This window comes from Chrysemys picta, chromosome 6, assembly GCF_011386835.1.
Source record: "Chrysemys picta bellii isolate R12L10 chromosome 6, ASM1138683v2, whole genome shotgun sequence".
Lineage (NCBI taxonomy): Eukaryota > Metazoa > Chordata > Testudines > Emydidae > Chrysemys > Chrysemys picta.
In genome coordinates, this window is record NC_088796.1 from 51,890,427 (window position 1) to 51,911,939 (window position 21,513).

At 39.2% G+C, this 21,513-nt stretch overlaps 1 protein-coding gene across 12 annotated transcripts in view; it reads left to right on the plus strand.

Annotated features, from left to right (window-relative positions):
• Positions 1-21,513, plus strand: part of XRCC4 (X-ray repair cross complementing 4) — a 276,331-nt gene that overhangs the window by 54,324 nt on the left and 200,494 nt on the right. Inside the window, exon 1 of one of the 12 annotated variants that reach the window (XM_065550176.1) lies at positions 5,643-5,833. The exons of the other annotated variants lie outside the window; for them this stretch is intronic. Within the exon in view, the coding sequence (XP_065406248.1) occupies positions 5,699-5,833 (135 nt within the window). The 5' untranslated portion in view covers positions 5,643-5,698. Of the gene's footprint in view, positions 1-5,642; positions 5,834-21,513 lie in introns of those variants that run through there. 12 annotated transcript variants of the gene reach the window in all.

Consider the following 21,513-nt stretch of genomic DNA (forward strand, 5'->3'; position numbering starts at 1 on the left):
AAAGCAATCAGAAGCTCTAATATTTGTTGCCAATGTTCTTCTTTTTCCTTGATATCACATACATTTTCTTCATCGATAGTTTTTCCTTTTTTCAATCATAATTCAAGTTCTTTCCAATTTTGAAAACATTCCAAATGTTCTGTACTACTTTCATGTGAAGAGAGAATTGAAGATATGTTTTTTCCAATCCTTCTAACCGTTTTCAGTAAGTGATATACAAATTGCTTGATCTCTAAACAACTTGCAGCAAAAACAAAACACCAAGTCCTTCGACACTGAATATTGTAACCAGTTTCAATGAATTTCTTCTGCATTAATGAGTTTCCTCTTGTAATGCTGAGCAGAGAATTTTTTTTTATTTCCATCCTTAGGGAAGGGAAATTCATGAACTTGTTTGGGTCCAAGTTCCATGAGAATTTACCGCACATTGTCATCACTTCTGGGCCATGAAGCTGGGTCCCCATACTGTAACTTGTTCGTAACTTCCTCATCCTTTCTTCCTTCTACTTCATTTACTTCAATTTCTGCATGTGTCTCTGAAGGTGAATAAATTTTCTCCACTTCCATATCAGTCTGATGCTGTGAGCTGCCTTCATCTAGAAGTAAGTTTCCATCATCTTGAGTTTCCAAACTGCTTTTTTGTGGATGTGAGCTACCCAAAACTCAAAGTAATATACCTTCATTTTTATGTTACAAACTACTTCCATGCAGATGTGAGCTAGCCTCCTCTGCAAGTAAATTTCCTTCATCTGGATGCTGTAAACTGCTTCCATCTTTATTTGGATTAAAGAGAAGATATTTCAGGAAGGATCCCTGCTGTTTTGTTTGGTCCTTTTCCTTCTTAGCCTTTCGTTTACGAAACTCTGCTCCTGAGGGTTTTCTTTTTCCTCTTTCTGCCATGGGGCATTTGAATATTGTTATGTACTGTGCTCCTGACTGCAAACATTATAGCGTTAAGGGTGGCTGACGCACCACATAGTTGGCGATTTTAAACCACATTGCAGCCAGGGCCGGCTCCAGGGTTTTTGCCGCCCCAAGCGGCAAAGGAAGGAAAAAAAAAAAAAAGCTGCAATCGCAATCGGCGGCAGCTCCATCGCACCGCTTTCTTCTTCTGCGGCAATTCGGCGGCAGGTCCTTCCCTCCTAGAGGGACAGGGACCCTCCACCGAATTGCCGCCGAAGAGTCCGACGTGCCGCCCCTTCCCCTTGGCCGCCCCAAGCACCTGCTTTCTCAGCTGGTGCCTGGAGCTGGCCCTGATTGCAGCCATCCCAACACGTCTTTTCACTGCTTAAAGGTTCAATGATTAGTAACATACACTCATTTACCTATTAAAACAGTTAGTTACAGCATTTACATGGAAACAAAATGACCTTTTTCGACATTATAACCCAACACCGGTTGTTTGGAAAGTAATCCCCTTCCTCATGGTTACCCGCTTGGAGTGTGATGTCATCACTTTTGTAGTCTATTAAGCGTTAACACTGTTACTTTTCTTTTATGGACCTTATTTATAACAGGTAAACCAGTTATTACAAAGAAAAGTTCATAATTATACAGCCCGATAATAACGCTAAGGTTTAATAACGCTTAAAGATACTCACATTTTGGATTTATAATGCTGAAAGACTTCATTCTTTGGCACCAAGAAACATAAGTTTTCACAGTATTCACTTGATTCTTAACTATCTACCTGTGATGTGTGTTAAAATGACTGTTTGACTTGTATCAACTCACGTTATCTCCACTCTACATGAATTTCCGGCTATGCAACCTTGATGTATATTCGAGTTAGGTGTCACTAGCATTGCAGCTCTTGCCGCTGGTGGATGTGTTTCATAGTGGCTGAGTTATTGCTTATCAAAATTGCGGAGTGGGTCATCTTGACCCTATGTTGCAAATTGAAGAAAAATTTCGCTAAAATTTATTTTTGCAGTAAATAAAACATTTTACATATTAATAAATTCTCAGAAATGTAGAGAAATGAATTATAATTCATATTCCCTCTGTATGCGCATGGGAATTGAAATAATGACATCTTTGTTATTTTATTTGTATTTTTTTCCTCTTTTTTTAATTTTTTAATTTGATTTTTTTTCCTTGAATTTGGCACCCCATTTAACTTGGCACCCTAGGTGACCGCCTGATTCGCCTATATGGAATAGAATGACATTTTTGAATTAATAGTAGATGATGATAGTACCCTGATTGCTTTCTAATTGCTGTTATTTTGCTTTATTGACCTAAGTGCTTACCCATACAGGGAAATTGGCCAGCAGAACTATAGAGGTATAATTGTATTGCTATAGCTATGTCAGTATAACTACCCTGTGGACACCCTTGTGTAGAATTTAAGTGGCTTTTTGTTACGTCTTATTAACCTATTTTTTTCTGTGTAATATTATTTATTTGTATTACTGTAGCACCTAGGAGCACTAGTCATTGACCCCACTGTGCTAAGTGCTGTACAACCACATCCCTTCCCCAAAGAGCTTGCAGTCTAAATCGAAAAGCCCTTAAGCCTCAATTCTGTAAACATTTATGCACTCGACTAACATTATGTACATGAGAAATCTCATTGCATACAGAATTGGGTCCTTAATGAACTGTCTTAATTAACATAAATAATATAAGCCACTCACTTGGGTCTTGTTCACCCCCCCCACACACACACACACCCATAAGGGACAGGGCAAACACACTTTTGATGGCAAAAGAACTGAATGTTGACTTTTAAGAATTAAAATGATGCAGGTGTATTTTCTAAAATTGTTGAACATATTCTGACTGCTTTTACTGTAAATTAAATGTTAGCTTCAGTACCAACACCATTTGGTTTCTAGTTGTTAGGGGGTGGTTTCTGTTTGTGACTATTCATGCTATTACTTGTTTTCAAGAGTTTCTGTGGTGTTCTGTTTGAAAGTTTGTACATTTGGTGCCCAATGCTGTGCCCAGTGACATCAGTGGGAGTGTTATTGACTTCTGTGAGAATAGCATAATGCAACTAGAGCAGAAAGAATGCATTCTCATGTACTATTGGAGTGGTGGTGAAGAGTAGTGATTTAATAAAAAACCAAACTTGAAAGCATGTGGATTCTATAGCCACAAGCGAAATTGAGATTCCTAGGAGTGTGTTCTGAAGTATTTTAATGGCAATATTTACCTTTTTGAATCTTGTTAAGGAAACCCTGGTTAATATAATTAACTAAAATGTATCATATGCCAAAGAATGACTGGTGTAGAATGGTCCAGAGATGTACATGCAGAAATAATGGGATGAACTTAAGAAAAGGAAAATAGAGGCTCATTATTAGTAAACATTTTCTAATGGTGAAATCTGTTTTATTGTGGAAGTGTGTGTTTTGCCGAGGGAGATGGTAGTAACCCCATTGCTTGAGTCATATAAACAGTAAAACAGGACCCGACAAAGCAATTGAAAATACACTGGAGTGAACAATCATGCACTGGTAGTGGGGTACACTAGCTGACCTAATGGGTGTTTTCCATTTCAAAAGTCTGATTCTCTGGTTGCCTCTATAGAACATTTGTGACATAAAAGTCCTCTAGATAGCAGTGCATTGATTATCCTAAACTTTTCTAGGGAAATAATATCCACACCCTAAAACCCCACATAGAAGTCTGGAAAGTGGTAGAAAGGTTAATATAGGTTTTGCAAGTCACCGCATGAAAATAGGATTGCCCTTTCCTTTTAGATGCCCTAGGTTGTTTGTTCAGGGCTTAGGTTGCCTTTTGGTGTCTAGATGGAATGTTTGACAGTGGTAAATCTGACAGATGAGTCTCCACGTGTACAAAAAAAAATCAGTCAGAATTGTAAACATCCTCTGGCCAAGGGGAAGTTAAAAACAAGCTGGTTTAGGTCAGCTTGGTTTGCATTTTCTAACTGATAGGGAAGAATAATCCCACCTGGTCCTTGATTTGTGTATGGGAATAAACTTTAAATAAATTCAAATAAATTTAAATAAATCTGGACAGAGATTAATTTTTAAAACAATTAATTTGTCAGAAGATCATTAGAAATGTTATACTTTTGAGCCTATATTTTATCTTTTTATACCAAATCACTAAGAGTTCAATGACACTATTTAGGTACAGCTCTCCCTTGAAGACTGTGAGGGAGCCAACTCAACCCAGGGGGAGTGCAGGAAGGCATTCTGCTCCCAGATATGTAGACAGTAAACCCAGTGTGACACTACTGCAGGCAACGTGGAGGGATTGAAGGGGTGGGTTTGCCTTGACCCTGCCTCTTCATTTTAAGGTAGTAGGTTTTCCTAGTAGGGGCTGTGCCACTTATATCCTAAATTTTTATATGCGGGGGGAAGAGCTTCCAGTTGTCCCAAATATTTCATTTCTGAGTCTTAGGAAATACTTCTATTATAGACGCATTCATGTTACAATTTCATAGTAGCATATGATTGAAAGCAGTTTTCTAAATAAGGAATATAATTTATTTAGACACAAGGAAAAACCGTAAAAGGTCTGTCATACAGAACTATTACTGTTTTCTTTGTTGTTGGTCTTTTGAAACAGTGATCAAAGAAGATATTTGTCTCAAAATATTGGAAATATTTGTCTTAGCTGCATCTAAGCCTGATAATTGTGCCAGTTAATTTAAATTATACAATTTATTTTCTTTATGACAGGTGGCTTTGCTACAGGGTATTAAACACACTGTCCTTAGGAGCTGTTTTTAGGGTGGTAAGGGCAAAGGAGACGGTTAAGAGTCACATTAAAATAACAATAGGTTTGGTATACAGTGGGACTTGTGTGTCAAGCCAGCTGCAATGCAAAATGGGCCACACACACAGAGCTCAGTAAGGAGCCATTGAGACTTGGCCAGCTAAACTGCTGCCACCTAAACAAACATCATCACAGAGTCAGTGATTTAGTGCTTGATCTAAGTAGGTGACCACTTGCAAGTAAATCTTTCCAAGTACTTTAGCTAGTAACTCCACATATGATAAATAATGGAATTCCTGCAAGATTCTCTTTTTTGAAATTGGCAATTAAATTGATTAAATAGCCTTTGATAAACAACACTGGGGGGCTAGCAAACTTTTTCACATTAATGTGGCAGGTATTAGATTTGTTCCTTGCTTATTAGGAAAATTAGTAAATAGGCAAGATGTTAGCCTAAGAAGTTCCAGCACTAGGTACAAAACTCCATTACTAATTGGGCTGATGAAAGAAATGCTATTATTTGTTTCTCTAGTTTTCCATGGCAACATTTCTACAGTGGGTTCTAAAATATCGTGCAGGGAATCTGAGATCATTATAATTTCATTATGGTTGAAGTACCTTGACATATGTGCATTAAATATAACTTCTTATAATGCGAGTGAATTAAGCAGAATTGGAATGGTTCTAAAACTTTCCCAAATGTTGAAGTCCTGATCCAAGGTTTGAATAGGTGCTTAGCTCTAATGGTTGAAGATGCATTGTTTGGGTAACAAAGGTCATTCAGAGTTCAGATAGTTTCCCAGGCAATTTAACTAATTACTCAATTAAAAATGGAAAGGGAAAAGAAGAAATATTGCACAAAGACAAGATGATGAACTGGTAAGTCAGTGTAAAGGTAATTTACTTTATATTACTCTTAAATACATCCTTCTGAGTATAAGAGAACATATCTGAATGATTTTTTCTAAGACATCTGGGTCTAGGAATATTTTACTACTGTACTATGCCTGAGACAAACGTAGACGGTGCTTGCCGGTTGAAAGACTTCTGTGCAGTACAGGGTTCTTCCCTGCCCCCTCCGCTCCCCAACATTTACTTTATGAAGTTTAACGTATTCCTGCATGATGTGAATATAAAGGTAAGTCATCTTTCCAGACCTGAATCATAAAAGCTTTATTTTGGTTTGGTTTTGAAGTTTTAAGATTCCCTTTTCTGTATTTGAAGGCACACAAAAAAACACAAAATTTCTTATTTCACAGAGGGTGACATTTTCTTTTTTTAACTGTTGTCATGTAATCTGTTTTGTTTTTGCTTTCATGAAGGAGATTTTAAATACCAATAAAATAAGCTTTTGAAAAAGGTGAGGCTGCAGGGAAAACCATTCTATAAAAGGTTGGCATTAATAACTTCTCCTCCACCCTCTCCCTACTTGTCATGGCTGCTGCACTAGAGTGGAAAAAAAATTCTCAACACTGATTACACCTGATATGCTCAAACTGTACAATAGTTTTAGTGATTGTAATTTCTGGATAATTCTTTCCATCGATGTCAAATGGTTCTATTATTAGAAAAGCATAGCACTTTTAAATATACATTAAGAACAGTAAAATATATAAAACTCTCAAATCAGCATTATCTCCTGCCTGTGGTCCTTTCCTCACTGGTAACATTAATTGTATTGTCTGTGAGTTTATTATTATTTTATTATTTATTTTATTTATTATTGCATTTCAGATTTTCCCATTTTGGAATACATGGTGTGCATTTCTTTGTATAGAAATCAAGGTTTACTTTTACTTGTATTGCTGAGTTAGAATCACTTTCCTTTGAAGAGGCAAAACTTTAAATCATTGTCTATTGACAAGTCTTGGTTTCCCTAGAAAAATATTGGAGACAGATGATGTTCTGCAAAAGAGATTACTCAGTGAGTTGTGTGGTATGTGTTTTTTTTTTTTTTAATTCTACCACAAAAATCTATTCCCATATTCTTCATAAGGAAGCATAACAGTCTAAACTTGTAGAACAGCAAGTATCTTATCTACATTTCTCTTCTGCAAGAATTTCACAGCTCTAGGGAAGGTATTTATGTCTTCCTACCTCAGTAGATGCAAGAACCCCCTAAAGCCCAAAATAATGTGCTGCTAACTTTTGCTTTCACTAAAGTAAAGTCTGTACTAGTTTTAAATTCTCAGTTGACATGTTTTAGCTCTCTAAAAGTTTTATGAATGAATTTTTTTTTTAGGTTAATGCAATTTGTGACAGTTATGCTATACTTGTATACTTGAAAATTTCGTGAGATATTGTAGGGTTTGACATATAAAAGAAAACTTGCCTATCCTCATGGCATGTAATTTTAAAAGTAATTATAAAATACATAACTTGCATACCCAATTATTGTTGTGCATGTTTTGTGTAACTTAGTAAAAATATTTTTATATTTTGAATAACTCTGATATACCTTTGCTTAAAAAATGAAAAAAAAAAATTCCTTTGGATTTCATTTTAAAGGTCTTGCACGCTTAACAGACAGATGTTTAGTGATAACAGCGTTATTCAGTTCTCTGCATTTTTGGAATATCAAGCTTCTACATTGCTTAAATAACAATAAATGAGATAATGTAAAATAATGCTCCTACCAGAACATTAACATGCCATGTTGTACATATTTCTATTTCTGTTTTTCTCTATAGAAATGTTATTGAATAGATTTCTGTTTATAATTAGATAAATAGATGGCGTGTTTAAAAAGATAAACAGGGATAGAAATATGTGCAACATGGCCAAGTTAATGTTGTCGTAGAACCCTTACTTCTAAAATAATAGAAGTGAGGGAGTTAGGATTGTTTTGTATAAATAAATCTTGTGTAACTTGAATGAGGCGAAGGGTGAGGATTGGGTGAGATGCCATAATGGCAGCAGGAGGGACGGACCACGACGGATTGGCCCTCCACAGTGGAAACTGGCTCTGGGGACATGGAATGTCACTTCTCTGCCTCCTTCCCCTCCAGCATTGGTGGAAGAAGTGGAGAGGTACCAACTAGATATAGTTGGCCTCACCTCCACAGATAGCATTGGTTCTGGAAACAAACTTCTCGAATTAATGTGGTTTCTTTCCTATACAGGAGTGGCCCCGTGTGAGAGGCCCCGGGCGGGTGTGGAGATACTAGCAAGCATCTGGCTCGGGGCTGAGCAGTTGGAGTTTGTTCCGGTAGATGAGTGTGTTGCCTCAGTGAGACTTTGGGTCTCAGAGAGGTAAACCCCGAATGTTGTTTGTGCCTATGCATCTAATAGCAGTTCAGAGTATTGGCCTTTCTAGAGACAGTGGGATCAGTGCTCAATAGAGGGCCACTTACCGACTCTGTAGTTCTACTGGGGAACTCCAATGCTCACATGGGGAATGATGGAGTTACCCGGAGGGGGATGATTGAGAGGAATGGCCTCCCTGGTCTGGACTGTAAAAGTGAATTATTATTGAACTTGTATGCTAGTCATTGATTGTCCATAATGAATACCATGTTCAAACACAAGGTTACTCATGAATGTACTTGGTACCAGAGCACTTTGAGCTGAAGATTGATGATTGACTTCATAGTTGTGTCATCAGACCTAAGGCCATATGTTCTGGACATTCATGTTAAGAGAGTTGCCGAGCTGGCAGTCGATTACCACTTAGTGGTGAGTTGGTTCCAACGTACAGGACGCCGGCCAGATAGATATGGGAGGTCCAAACAATCAGTGTGAGTCACCTGGAAACCCTGTGCGGAAAGACTTAAATTCCCATCTCTAGAAGAACTTCTCCTGCATTCTGGGTGAGGTCTTGGACATTGAGTGTGAGTGGACCATGTTCAGGGCCTCAATTGTTGAGATAGCCATGAAAAGCTATGGCCTGAAGGCAGTTGGTGCCTGTCATGGTGGCAACCCTAGAACCTGCTGGTAGACTCCAGTGGTGAGAGAAGCTGTCAAGTTGAAGAAGGAGGCCTTCCAAGAAATACTCGCTAACTGGACTCCTAATACGGCTGAGAGGTATCAGCTGGCTAAGAGGGCTGTGGCGGTTGTTGAAGCAAAAGCCCAGGCTTCGGAGCAATTTGGAGAGACCATGGAGAATAACTACCATATGACCTCAAAGGTGTTCTGGCAAACCATTCACTGCCTTAGGAGGGGTCAGCGTCACATTGCCCAGGCTGTACTCAGTAAGGGTGGTGAAACGCTTACCTCAACTGAGGAGATTGTTGAGAGGTGGAAGGAACATTTTGAGCAACTCTTCAACCCTGTTTCAGGAGGCAGCGCCGGAAACCTACAGTGAGATTGGATCTATTTCTGATGCTGAGGTCAAGATGGCGGTAAAGTACTTTCATAGTGGTAAGGCAGCAGGGATGAACGAGGCATTGGACTATGTTGGGGTGTCATGGTTAATGTGCCTCTTCAATGTTGCGTGGAAGGCAGATGCAGTACCTCTGGGTGGTGGTCCCAGTCTTTCAGAAAGGAGACCAGAGGTGGTGTTCCAACTATAAGGGGATCATGCTCCTCAGCCTTCCTGGCAAAGGTGCTGAAGAGGAGGTTATACCCATTAGTTGAACCTTGGATTTAGGAAAAAACAATGCAGGATTCCATCCCAGCGGATTCCATCCCGGCCATGCTCTCTCGCAGATACTCGAGGGGTCGTGGGAGTTTGTAGATTTGGAGGAGGCATATGACCATGTTCCCCGAGATGTCTTGTGGGAAGTGCTGTGGAGCATGAGGTGCCAGTGCTGCTTTTGCGTGCCATCCAGTTCCTCTATTCTCGGAGTGAGAGTTGTGTTCGTATTCTTGGCATTAAGTCGAGTTCATTCAAAATCTTATTCCCACTTCTGTTCATGATTTTCATAGAGAGGATACCAAGGCGCAGCTGAGCTGTGGAGTCCATCTGGTACGTGGATTCGGAGGTGGCATCTCTGCTGTTTGTTTGCAGATGATGTTCTTCTTGCTTCTTCAGACTGCAATCTCCGATGCATGTTTGAATGTTTCACTGTTGAGTGTGAAGCATCTGGGATGAGAATCAGCACATCGAAATCAGAGGTCCTGGTCTTCTCCTGGAAGAAAGTGGATTGCTGTCTCCAGGTGATGAGGGAGCAGCTGCCCCTAGTGGAAAAGTTCAAGTATCTAGGGGTCTTGTTCCCGAGTGATGGCTAGCGGGAACATGAGATCAACTGGCAAATTGGTGAAGTGGTGGCAGTGATGTGGGCACTGTACTGATCCATGGTGGTAAAGCAGGAGCTAAGTTCTCGGATGAAGCTCTCTGTGTACAGGTCACTCTACTTCCCCATCCTCACCTATGGTCATGAACTTTGGGTAAGATCACAGGTACAAGTGGCTGAAATGAGGTTTTTGTGGTCAATAGAAGGAAGTATAAAGTAATATTGTTGATATAAGCCTAATCACAATGAAGGATATGCTCCCTAAACATTAGGGGCAGTGGACAGAGCAGCTCAGTGAAATCAGTCTAAAGATCTGATGTTGAAAGATGAGCTTTAATCTGAAAAGTGGGGGTGGGGTGGGGGAGGAGGAGACAAGGAATTGCAGTTCTCCTAGACTTTAAGGTCAGAAGGGACCATTGTGATCACCAATCTGACCTTCTGCACATTGCAGGCCACAGAATCTCACCCACCCATCCTGAAATAAACTCCTAACCTCTGGCTGAATTATCGAAGTCCTCAAATCATGGTTAAAAGACTTCAAGTTACCACTTCACCATGTACACTAGTTTAAACTTGCAAGTGCTGTATGCTGCCAATCTGAGCTGGGGGAAAATTCTTTCCCGACCCCAAATACGGTGATCAGTTAGACCCTGGGCAAGACCCACCAGGCAGATACTGGGGAAAGAATTATCTGTAGTAACTCAGAACACTCCCCTTCTAGTGTCTTGTCTCCGGCCATTGGGAATTTTTGCTACTGGCAGTCGCAGATGGATCACATGCTATTGTAGGCAGTCCAATCATACCATCCCCTCCTTCCATAAATTTATCAAGCTCAGTCTTGAAGCCAGTTACGTTTTTTGCCCACACTGCTCCCCTTGGAAGGCTGTGGCAGAACTTCACTCCTCTGATGGTTAGAACCTCTAAATAACTCATTGACTGTAAATGAAATTTTCAGAAAAATGTCAAAACTTGTACCTACACCATATCAAGAAACAGTAGTTGAAGATGTCTAACTATTGAAAAATTAATGAAATAACTAAGAGCTAGAAAAACAGAGAAAAATATACCGTACTTGTTTAATGTTCAGTCTGTAGCTCAAGGCCTACTAGAGAGAATGTGTTTATAATTTATAACTTTTTTTAAAAATCAGGGGTTCAAAATAAATGTTTAGTAAGGTTATAGACTGGTCAATAAGAACAGTAAAGCTGTACAATATATTTCAAAATTAAATTAGGATTGTCTTTAATTATTTGTAAAATGTTGATTGAAACAGATGAGAAAACAAGGTGACAAATACAGACTTTGAGCAGTCTTCATTAGTTGCTATATAGGGAATGAAACTACTAGCTTTGTAGATAACTGTCAATTGTTTAGTTTATTATTTGCATTGGAGTAGTACTTAGAAGCCCCATCTGGGAATTAGTGCCATTCACACTCCCCGCACACAATGAAAAAACAGTCTCTGCCTCAAATAGCTTACAATCACGAAGTCCCCTATCCTGCAAAAACTTATTTATGTGCCAATTCTGTATTGACTTCATGTGTAAAGTAAAGCAGGTGCATAAGTCTTTGTGGATTGGGAGCTTTAGGTGGCCTGTATACACCAGAAAATTTAACTGTGTCTGACATATACAGTGGCCTTTATATACCAGAAAATTTTTACTCTGCCTGACATTTTCACAGTAGCATATAATACTAAAAAATGTTACGTGTGTTTGTAGGTTCAATTCTACTTACAATGATGTCAGAGGCAAAATTCTGTGACTTCAGTGGGAGCAGGTCCAAAGATTGTAGAAATTATTTGTATACAATATTGTGGAAGTTCATAAATATTATGTGATCATTATAGGTGGCACAGGTAGCGATGTCTGTAGTGAAGGTTGCCCAATGATTCCCATTATAAGACCTAGTTTTCAGTTGATTATTACTTTCACAAACTTTAACCATTCAGGCTAAAATTTTCCATGCTGGGTGTCTGCTTCAGACTAGTTTTATTTATTTATTTATATTTTAATGTTTCTGTCTAAATGTTTCATTCATTTCTGAGAATGATATTAGGGTAAACTAAGTTGTTTTGCCAATATTAACAAATCGGGTGTATGACTATTCTTTACAAGTTTTAGTGACTCCATGCGTTGGAACAGAGGCTTGAAATTTTGCAGGGGGTAACAATGATGATATTTTCTTATTCCCATGAAAGAAATTTCCCAAATTTGGCCAAGTTATAAACCTTTGTGAAAATCTCGGTTCATACGTGTTTGGTAGATTTGGTAGTCTTGCAATTTAATTCTTTGAAGATTCCATCTGCACTGAGCATACACCAACTAGTCACAGCTCCTACATTTAGACTAGGCCCAGATTGTGCATGTACTGTCTCCAGAGAGTGACTGAGCATATGCCATTCTGGGGCTGCTGGGGCCGGGTAGGACTTTCCCTGAAAATTCTGCTCTGGACCACTGTGGTGCTGGGCACCAGGACTGAAAGCAGGGAATCTTAAATCTGGCATTTCTTAACTTTTGAGTGCTTGATTTTGCAACGTTAATGTTTTTAATATATATTTTCATGTAATAGGATATAAAAGTTGTACCATATATATGCACAAAGTGCAGACTTAAGGGCATGGATGCAATATATATTTGAATATTTATGACTAGAGAGATTGACCATACATCCTTAATTTTCTATTAATATAGAAATAGATTGTGCCACCCTTACTTACCAAATAGGATCAAAATCAATAAGCAGTCCCATTGAAATCACATGCTGTTTTTTAAATACTGCACTGTAATATAGTTTCAAAAACAGTTTCTACAATCTCTGTATGCAATTGTCTAGTTTTTAAAAGGGTAAGTTTGGGGATATAAGGAAAAAAAATAGCTTCACTATCCAAGATTTAGAAATTTGTTGGCTTGCAAAAAAACTTGCAAACAGCAAGTATAAATTTTAAAAGGTGGAAATACCAACATCAACAAAACTTCCTGATATAACACTCTTGGTCAGCAGCATGGAGCGCCTCTTCTTTGAATCATAGGAGCTCATCAGCTGTACTTTGGATCTTCACCAGCAACATAGTTTGGGAATGTGTCCAAGTGGGGCTCAGGCCCCCTTTTGTGCATTTTAGTGGGCTGCAGGATGGAGCAGCTATTTTTCATTCTTTAGGAGCTTGAAAATGCACCTGCTGTGTTCCTGGGCAGAGCAGTCAGAAAGGGAGTTTCTGTGGCACTAGGAAGAAACTTTAGTAAATTTAAAGTTGAAATTTGAAGAAGTGGATTGTTTTAAAGTCTAATCAAATTTAAGGGGCCTGATTTTTCCATTTACGTGATGGCACAGGAAGTGAGGCAGTAGAAAAATCAGGTCCCTTAAATTTGGTTAGATGCACCAGTTTTCATCTACTGGCCCTGGCACCATATGCCTGCGCCCTCTGTGGCAAGGACTGGTGCTTGAAATTTTGATTTCTTCAGCCACTCTTTACGCTGCAGCATGACACATAGTAATAACTGCTTTGGTTCTCTCGCCCTTGTGGTTTTAGATGTATGGTTACCATCACATTGGGAATAAAATGCTACATGTGATTTTTTTTTGTTTAAAGCCCCAACTCCTGGAGTCTTGTTATGTGAGAAACTTTGCTTTCATAAAAAAAAAAGATACACTTCTAGACTTAATGTTGCAGGACAAAGTTTGAAAATGTGAATCCTAAAGGCTCAAAAAAACAGACAAATTTTAAACAAGCCCTAAATATATTACTTAAAAAAAATCTTATCTTGTTTAAAACAGTCCTCTTAAAAAAGCTTGGTTTATGATTTTTTTTCTCCATTTGAGGATGGCAATACTGTAGTTGAGGAAATGGTAGCATTTTACACCCTCTTTTTGTGCATTTATTTAATGATTACACAAGTTGGAAGACAGTGGAATATCACCTTAGTGCCCTATGCATGCATGTTTGTTGCTACTCACTTATAGCTAGATTGAGAGGAGACTCTGAGCCCTGAGTATAAGGTAGTGCTTATCTGTGCCACCCCAGGAGCAAAATATGGATAGAATTGTGATTTCTTTTAAATTGTGAATCCGTCTTGGATATGGATTAAGTTACAACAATTTAAGGGTTCAGACTATGGGGTCTGAATAGCAGGGTGGGCCAAAGTGCTGCACTGTAACTCCCCCGCGTGGATGCTGCAAGCACAAACAAAAAGGTTCCTAGTTTGTGTTAATGTAGTCTGGTTTGAAGAAGACTGTTAAAGCAAACAATGAATTTTTTAATTTGTGCCCACAGCGTCCACGTAGGGGAGTTACAGCGCAGTATTTTGGTGTGCTCTTTTCCCTCCTCCTCCGGTCTGAACTTTGGGGCAGTATAGACGTAGCCTTTGATTGCTTTATCCCTGAATGAAAGCATCCACATTGGGGGTGGGAGGGTTAATTTATGTTAATTAACGCCAAACCATTAACTAATTTGCCTTAATTTTCCTGAGTGTCCTCCTGTAGACAAGCTCTGAATCATGGCCAGAAAAAAAGTCTGTGGAGTGTCTAGTTTAGCATTCACAGCCTTGTTAGCTGATTTAGTTGGTAGTCAATTGACTCGAGTTACAACAGTACCAAAAACTCTAGTCTACAAAAGGTCTTAGTGTCTAACCCTTAAATAGTTTGTAGACTTTTACTGAAGTCTCTCAACCTATATTTGGGGAAAAATCCATGAGATAATCTAGCCTTTTGAAAATATAAATATTATTCTATGGCTCAGAACTGAAAATATTTAAGCCAAATAAAAATATTAAACTAACATTTAAAATAGAAATAAATATATCCCATGGGCCAGTCTGAATCTGTGAGTAATCTTGCATTGTAAGAAAATATTTTCTGAATGTTTCCTTTTTTAATTACCCTTAGATATCTGATTCTTTTTAAAGGTTTTCCGGCTTAGCAATTAAAGAAGTGAATTGTTTTCATATCACTCTTTCCCAGACCCACCTAAGTAGTTGGAACAGTGTTATCTTGACACCTGTTTGAAGGATTTGTCATCTAAACACAAAGGCATTTACTGTTGTGTTGCTCCACTTTTATGTTGGTGTTTATTCCACTGACTTCAGTGTAAAATGTGAGTAATGTTGTGAATCAGGCTTAGAAATCATTAGTAGGGCCCTACCAAATTCACAGCCATTAAAAATGTGTCACGGAATGTGAAATCTGGTCTTTTGTGTGCTTTTACCCTATACTATACAGATTTCACGAGGGAGATCGGCATTTCTCAAATTGGGGGTCCTGACCCAAAAAAGGAGTTGTGGGTCGCAAGGTTATTCACGGTATTACCGCCTTTACTTCTACGCTGTCTTCAGAGCTGGGTGTCCAGAGAGCGGTGGCTGTTGGCCAGGCGCCCAGCTCTGAAGGCAGCACCCGGCCAGCAGCAGCACAGAAGTAAAGGTGGCAATATCATACCATGCCATCCTTATTTCTGCACTGCTGCCTTCAGAGCTGGGTGGCTGGAGAGTGGCAGCTGCTGACTGAGGGCTCAACTCTGCAGGCAGCAGCGCAGAAGTAAAGGTGGCAATACAGTACCATGCCATCCTTCTGTGCTGCTGTGGTGGCAGCTCTGCTTTCAGAGATGGGCTCCCAGCCAGCAGCTACCGCTCTCCAGCTGCCCAGCTCTGAAGGCAATGCCACTGCCAGCAGCAGCACAGAAGTAAGGGTAACAGTACCGCAACCCCCCCACACACACACACACACAATAACCTTGTGAAGAACCCCACACACACACCTTTTTGGGTCAGGATCCCTACAGTTACAACACCATGACATTTCAGATTTAAATAGCTGAAATAATGAAAATAACGATTTTTTAAGTCCTATGATTGTGAAATTGACCAAAATGGGCTGTGAATTTGGTAGGGCCCTAATCATGAGTAAAATACGCTTTAGAAAATGATATCTTAAAAGTGAGAAAGTTTAAATAAATGGAGAGAGAGAATAAATAATGGCAAAATTATATGTGGAAGCATGTTTAAAACTAAATGTCTGACAGTCATTTCAAAAACTAAGGGTAAAATGCTGACCCCATCGAGTCAATGGCAGAACTCCCACTGACTTCAATGAGGCCAGGATATCAGCCTAACTTTTTATACATAACACACACAACTCTAATACGACCCTCTTCATTTGTAGAGGCACCCCATCATTTTGCATCACTTATTTGCAAATATAGCTTGAAATTCCCAGAAACTAGAGCCAGGCAAACTATTTGTAATTAATTGTTTAACTGAAGAAATTTTGCATATTTTAAATTTTCTATCGACCTTCATTTGACTTTTTTGTTAGCTGTTACGATGACTGTCATTTGACACTTGTGTGACAAATGTGTTGCTATTTAAAATTTGAATTGGGTTGGTTTGTTAGGATATGGGGGGGGAGTTAGGTTGGTTAGCTGTGATTGGTTCTGGTCAGGAGGGTCAGTAGAAGCTATTTTAACTCATTTTCTCACGGGACATAACTGCCTTATTTGCTTTCGATAAACAAGTTATAGTTGGTTTTTGAAAACAGCACCCGAGGTGAGAGAAGCTATGTGCAGAGAGGATGACTTTTTTCCCCCCTCTATCCCTAAATATTGGACGGGGCCAGTGACATCTCTGTCTCATTCTGCTCTCTTGACAGCATCAGTGGAAGGGCAACCCATTTAGCAAAGGAGTGTGGGTAGGTGAGAATTAATAGACCACTGGTGGTTCTCTGCAAGATGACACCACCATGGGGGAGACAATATTGAAGAACAAGGATCTCATAGTAGCAGGACCATATAGGAACACTACTGAAGTTTATAGCAGAGCAGATTCCTATGTCAACTGACTCTGCTCTCATGGACATCCCAGCCACTTGCATTATCAGCTGCAGGACATCCGTCTCTGGTACACAGTGGGAGGATAGACCTGTTCCTTCTGCTAAGCAGTCAGAACTCTGAGTATCCCAAGGCTGGCTTCTAGCCAGTTAGTATGTAGCCATGTGAATGTGAGCAGCCATTTCCACCAGGGCCACCACCCACTCTGTCAGTCACTGGAGAGAGATTCAAATCTAGAGTTGGGGTCAAAGAGCCTGTGTCCCTGGCTATTTCCATCCCTGTTTGATGTGGTGTGTCCATTTCTGTATTAATAACCTATTGTAAGTGAATATGTGTGTTGTGGTTTGTGGTATTCTATTCCTCCCTGCCTTCTCTCCAAAAATCAGAATGGCCATTTAAAAAGATGAACAATTTGAAACTGTGAAATGTTATGGCTTAAAAAACAATTGTGAAATTTTCACAAATTTGCCCAGCCCTGCCTTTTATATATGTTTAATGTAACACATATACCTGAACTGGTATCAGTAATGACACATCCCTGACAGTTCAGGACTGATTGATATAAATATATTCTTGAGTACTTTGTCCTGTTCAGTTTCAGGTGACTTCAGTAATGGGGATATTATTTCACAGTTTAACAGTTCTCACTGTTGTTAAATTTTTTGTTTGGTTCAGTTTCATGCTCTACTTTTAGTTGCGCTCCTTAGACAACCCCAAACAATTTCTTTCCATTCTTGGTGTTTATATTTGTCATGTTAGAATCCATTCTTCGGTGTGTGGATCAAAAGTCCTCTAGGGAATGACACAAATTCAGATAGTGTTCTTCAATGGTAGTTTTTTGCATCTGGAATTCTGATTTAGCTGACAGATGTGAAACATGCACATTCAGTCAGACAGTTCCTTAGTGACTTAACAGCAGTGTGTGCTAAACAGTGCAAATGTATTTCAACTAAAGTCCTTAATTTATGCAAAATTATTCCCACCAGATGCTTTTTTCTGAAGGTATTCTATGAATTATTGTTCTGATAATACCTAGCTTGATAAAATGTTCTAAAACAAATGCAAGATGTATGAGAAGCGGGAGATCCATGGATTTGACTGTAAGAGAATACCAAGTTAAGTGAATGCTCCTTACGTAAATTGTCAGATTTTAGACCCTGTTGGTGTCCTTATCCCATATTGCAAACATGTTTAGCACTGACAACATTAATTTGGTTTTCTTTTTCTAAGAAATTCTTATGTCTGTTTTTCTCACAAAGCTCTTGGCAGTTCTATTTGCTTCTAAGAATTGCAGGAGTGTACTAGATTGTGTGGGACTCATCAGAGGTTAAAATAAAGACAGTCCACTGACTGAGTAAAAGTTTTGGTTGTGAAAAACATCACAGCAGATAGCGAGCTACGTTTATCATTAAAAAGACTGGACTTCTTTGTGCTATTCCAGTCACTGGCCAGTATACCTACTTAATAAATTAGATTTATTGATTGAAGGGAGAACAACCTGCAAAATTCACTTTTTGGTAAGTTTTTAAAAATATTTTTCCAAGTTTTTGAGATGAAAAGTTAAAACAGCCTCCAGAAAACATAAAGCAAGCAACGCCTTGCCTTGTTGTAAGCTAATAATTTAAAATGCTTGATCAGAAATAGGCATGAGGATTCAGGCTCATTTTCTCTCAAGCAGTGAAAGATTTTTCTTAGAGAAGTTAAAGAGATGTCTTGAATAATGTGTCCTACCCTTTTAAATGAATTCTGTTACTATACTCTGTTTGACCCTTAGTGCCAATCCTTTTTTTGTAGTTTAGAGGTAGGAGTGAGGATGGGCTAAACCTGGGGATACCTACAGGCATATGGATGTAAATCTATCTGTATAATTTATCTCAGATTTCCCAGACAGTATTTATATAACACAAAGGTTTGTTTCTGGCATTTTGCCAGGACTGCATGTGTTCATCAAATGTTGTTTAGCCATTGCAGCACATTTATGCCATCTGGAAATGCATGTATTTCCCTTCATGAACAATGGGCTTTAATCAAGGCCTCTATTATGGAAAGGCTAGAATGATCAGTATACAAAATTGGTAGGATGCCAGACTTAGAATTATACATATATTTTCCTAACCCTAAGGATTAGGGTGCTGCTAGATCTATTTTAGATCCGGGCCTTGCTCATACTAACTTTAAATTCCTGTATATTTTGGTCAGCGCCCCAAACATTAAAGTCATAGGCGCTGACTCCGTGGGTGCTCCAGGGCTGGAGCACTCATGGGGGGGGGGGGGGGGGAAGTGGGTGCTGATCATTCACCAGCAGCCCTGTGGATCAGCTCCAACTCCCCCCCACCCCCGCACCCTCCAGTGCTTCCTGTCCACCAGCGGGCCCTGCCAATCAGCTCCTCTCCCTCCCACCCTTGCGATCAGCTGTTCAGCAGCGTGCAGGAGGCATTGGGGAGGAGGGAGTGGAGCGGGGAAGGGGCGGAATGGGGAGGGAAGAGGCAGGGTGGGAGCTTCGGGGAAGGTGTGGAGTGGAGGCAGGGCCTGAGGTGAAGCAAGGTCAAGCACCTCCTGGGAACTCACAAAGTCGGCGTCTCTGATTAAAGGGATCCATAGTCATGACTGAGAACTTTTATTGCTTTTGGATGAGCTGGATAGGATATTTTGTCTTCCTGGGCTTTGCACTGCTCTCAATATAAAGTTTCATAATAGGAAAATGAGATCTCAGTGTTTCAAAAGCAGCAAAATTGATTCACAGTGGATGTGTACCCGATATTGGTTTTATCAAGCTTTTATTCCTCTCCTTTTGTAATAGTTTCTTAATTGGATCACAGTGCATGACCTGATACATAGAAAAGATATTCAAATAATATTGAAAGAATGCTAAGTATTTCAAGTTACTGTATTCGCTCATCTATGAGGAGATGGAATCTGAGGCCCCTACTAGTAATCAGAAAATACTCATGTCTGCACATGAAACTCAAGGAGCAGGAATACGTAATTCGCTTAGAGCTGTGAAACTGTAATTCTGTGTGATGAATAAGGAGTGGTTTTGCCACCTACAATTTGCTGTAAATACAAGATTCCAAAAAAAGGGGAAAAATTAGTGTAGTGACAATATTTAATATGCCCAAACTAGTTAAACCAAACTGAATAGGAAATGGTGTGCTGTTAACATTCAAATGCCAATAAGAATAATATCTAGTGTGCAAAGTTATTTTATATACAAAATAAAAATGTTCTGTTCTAACAATACCACTTGCATTGCCAAGTCAGTCATTTTGAAGCTCAGTTGTCCTATGGCAAGAGAAAACTATTTAACCTTTTTGAGCTTTTTGACATTGCTCAACACAGTACAAACTCATTGCCCAAGTATCCCTAGAATTGGCTTGGGTATCTTCATTGGGCCTCTTTCCTCATTGGAAATGATTGCTTTGGGAAATGTTTTTCTTCCCTTTGCCTTGTTTGATCTGAAGACTGGTCAAAGGCTAGATGTCACAGCCTGGATGCTTCCAAATATATCCATAATCTCTCATAATGGTTTCTCAGGGATATTGCCGTTTCTTTGCTGGAAGAGAAGCTTGAAACTGACTCAATGGCAGGTCTTTTTGCCAAGCATTTATCCAGGGATCTAGCCATACACCTTTATGCATTTCTCTTCCTTTCATGGATGAGCTTGAGGATTTCACAATCCTACCTTATTATATTCATTGGATGTTCTTTCCTTGTCTATCCCTCAAATGTAGAAGTTGACAAAACATATTATGTTAACTGTTGCGCATTGTTCTTACAAAAGCCATCTTTTTCATTAACTATCCCAGAACTTGTCCCAAATGTGGGTATTTTCAAACCCTTTATCAGTCTGGTGTTTCCAAATATTAATGTCAGTCCTGTGTTGTATGACTGTAGTAAAACATGCACTTTTCAGAAAGTATACAGGCAGATGGTGGCTGGATCCCTAGATGCATATAGGGGAGGAGAAGCTGCAAGGGAGGCTTTTCCACAAAGATCATACAAATACCATAATGTGGTATTGTGCACAGCTGTGTTAGCCTCCTCAAAAGCAGGGTCAGGGCAGCTTCAATGGGTGTTTTTTTTAAGTACTCTCTCTCAATGTGGCGGAGCTGCCCCTGCAGAATGTGCTCCAAATGTAGAATGGCCTCTCTGCGCTCCCCTTTAGCACAATCTGTGGCTTTAATCCACAATCAAGTCCTTAATATGACCAAGTTCTTTCTAAGTTTGTTTCCCAGTCTCTGTGGTTTTCTCTGTGGTGGTCTCTAAACACTGACAAGAATTGTTCTGCTGGACAATTTACTGTTTGGAACGTAAAGAGTAACTTCTATCCTCTTTTTACCATCAAATTATAATCCTTAAAATGCAACATCATATTTCATATTGCATCCATCATATTTCTTTTTTGTAAGATAACAAAACAGTGATGTATATGAATAGAAGTGGTATTTGTACTGCAACTGAGCATTTGGTCAGAAAAGATAATGTTTTTAATTTAATAATAGTGAGCTACATTTTTAAAAAGTCTAGATTTCAGGTTGCACTCCTTAACATGTGAAGTTCGCAATATGCAAACATTTTCCATTAAACTACAACTTTAATTTAATTAGGAGTGCAAGTTTGGAAGGAAATTCATTTCCATATGGTAAAGATGTTACTAATATTTGTAAATACATATGAATTTAAGCATTTTATCTATAACTGAAGGATAAAAGTAACACATAAGTGGTCTGGCTGGCAGCAGATATTGTCACCTTTGTTTCTAACTGTTTTCAGGGCATGTGATAAGGATAAAGGTTGGTAGAGAGGTAATTAGCTTCAACACATGTCCCG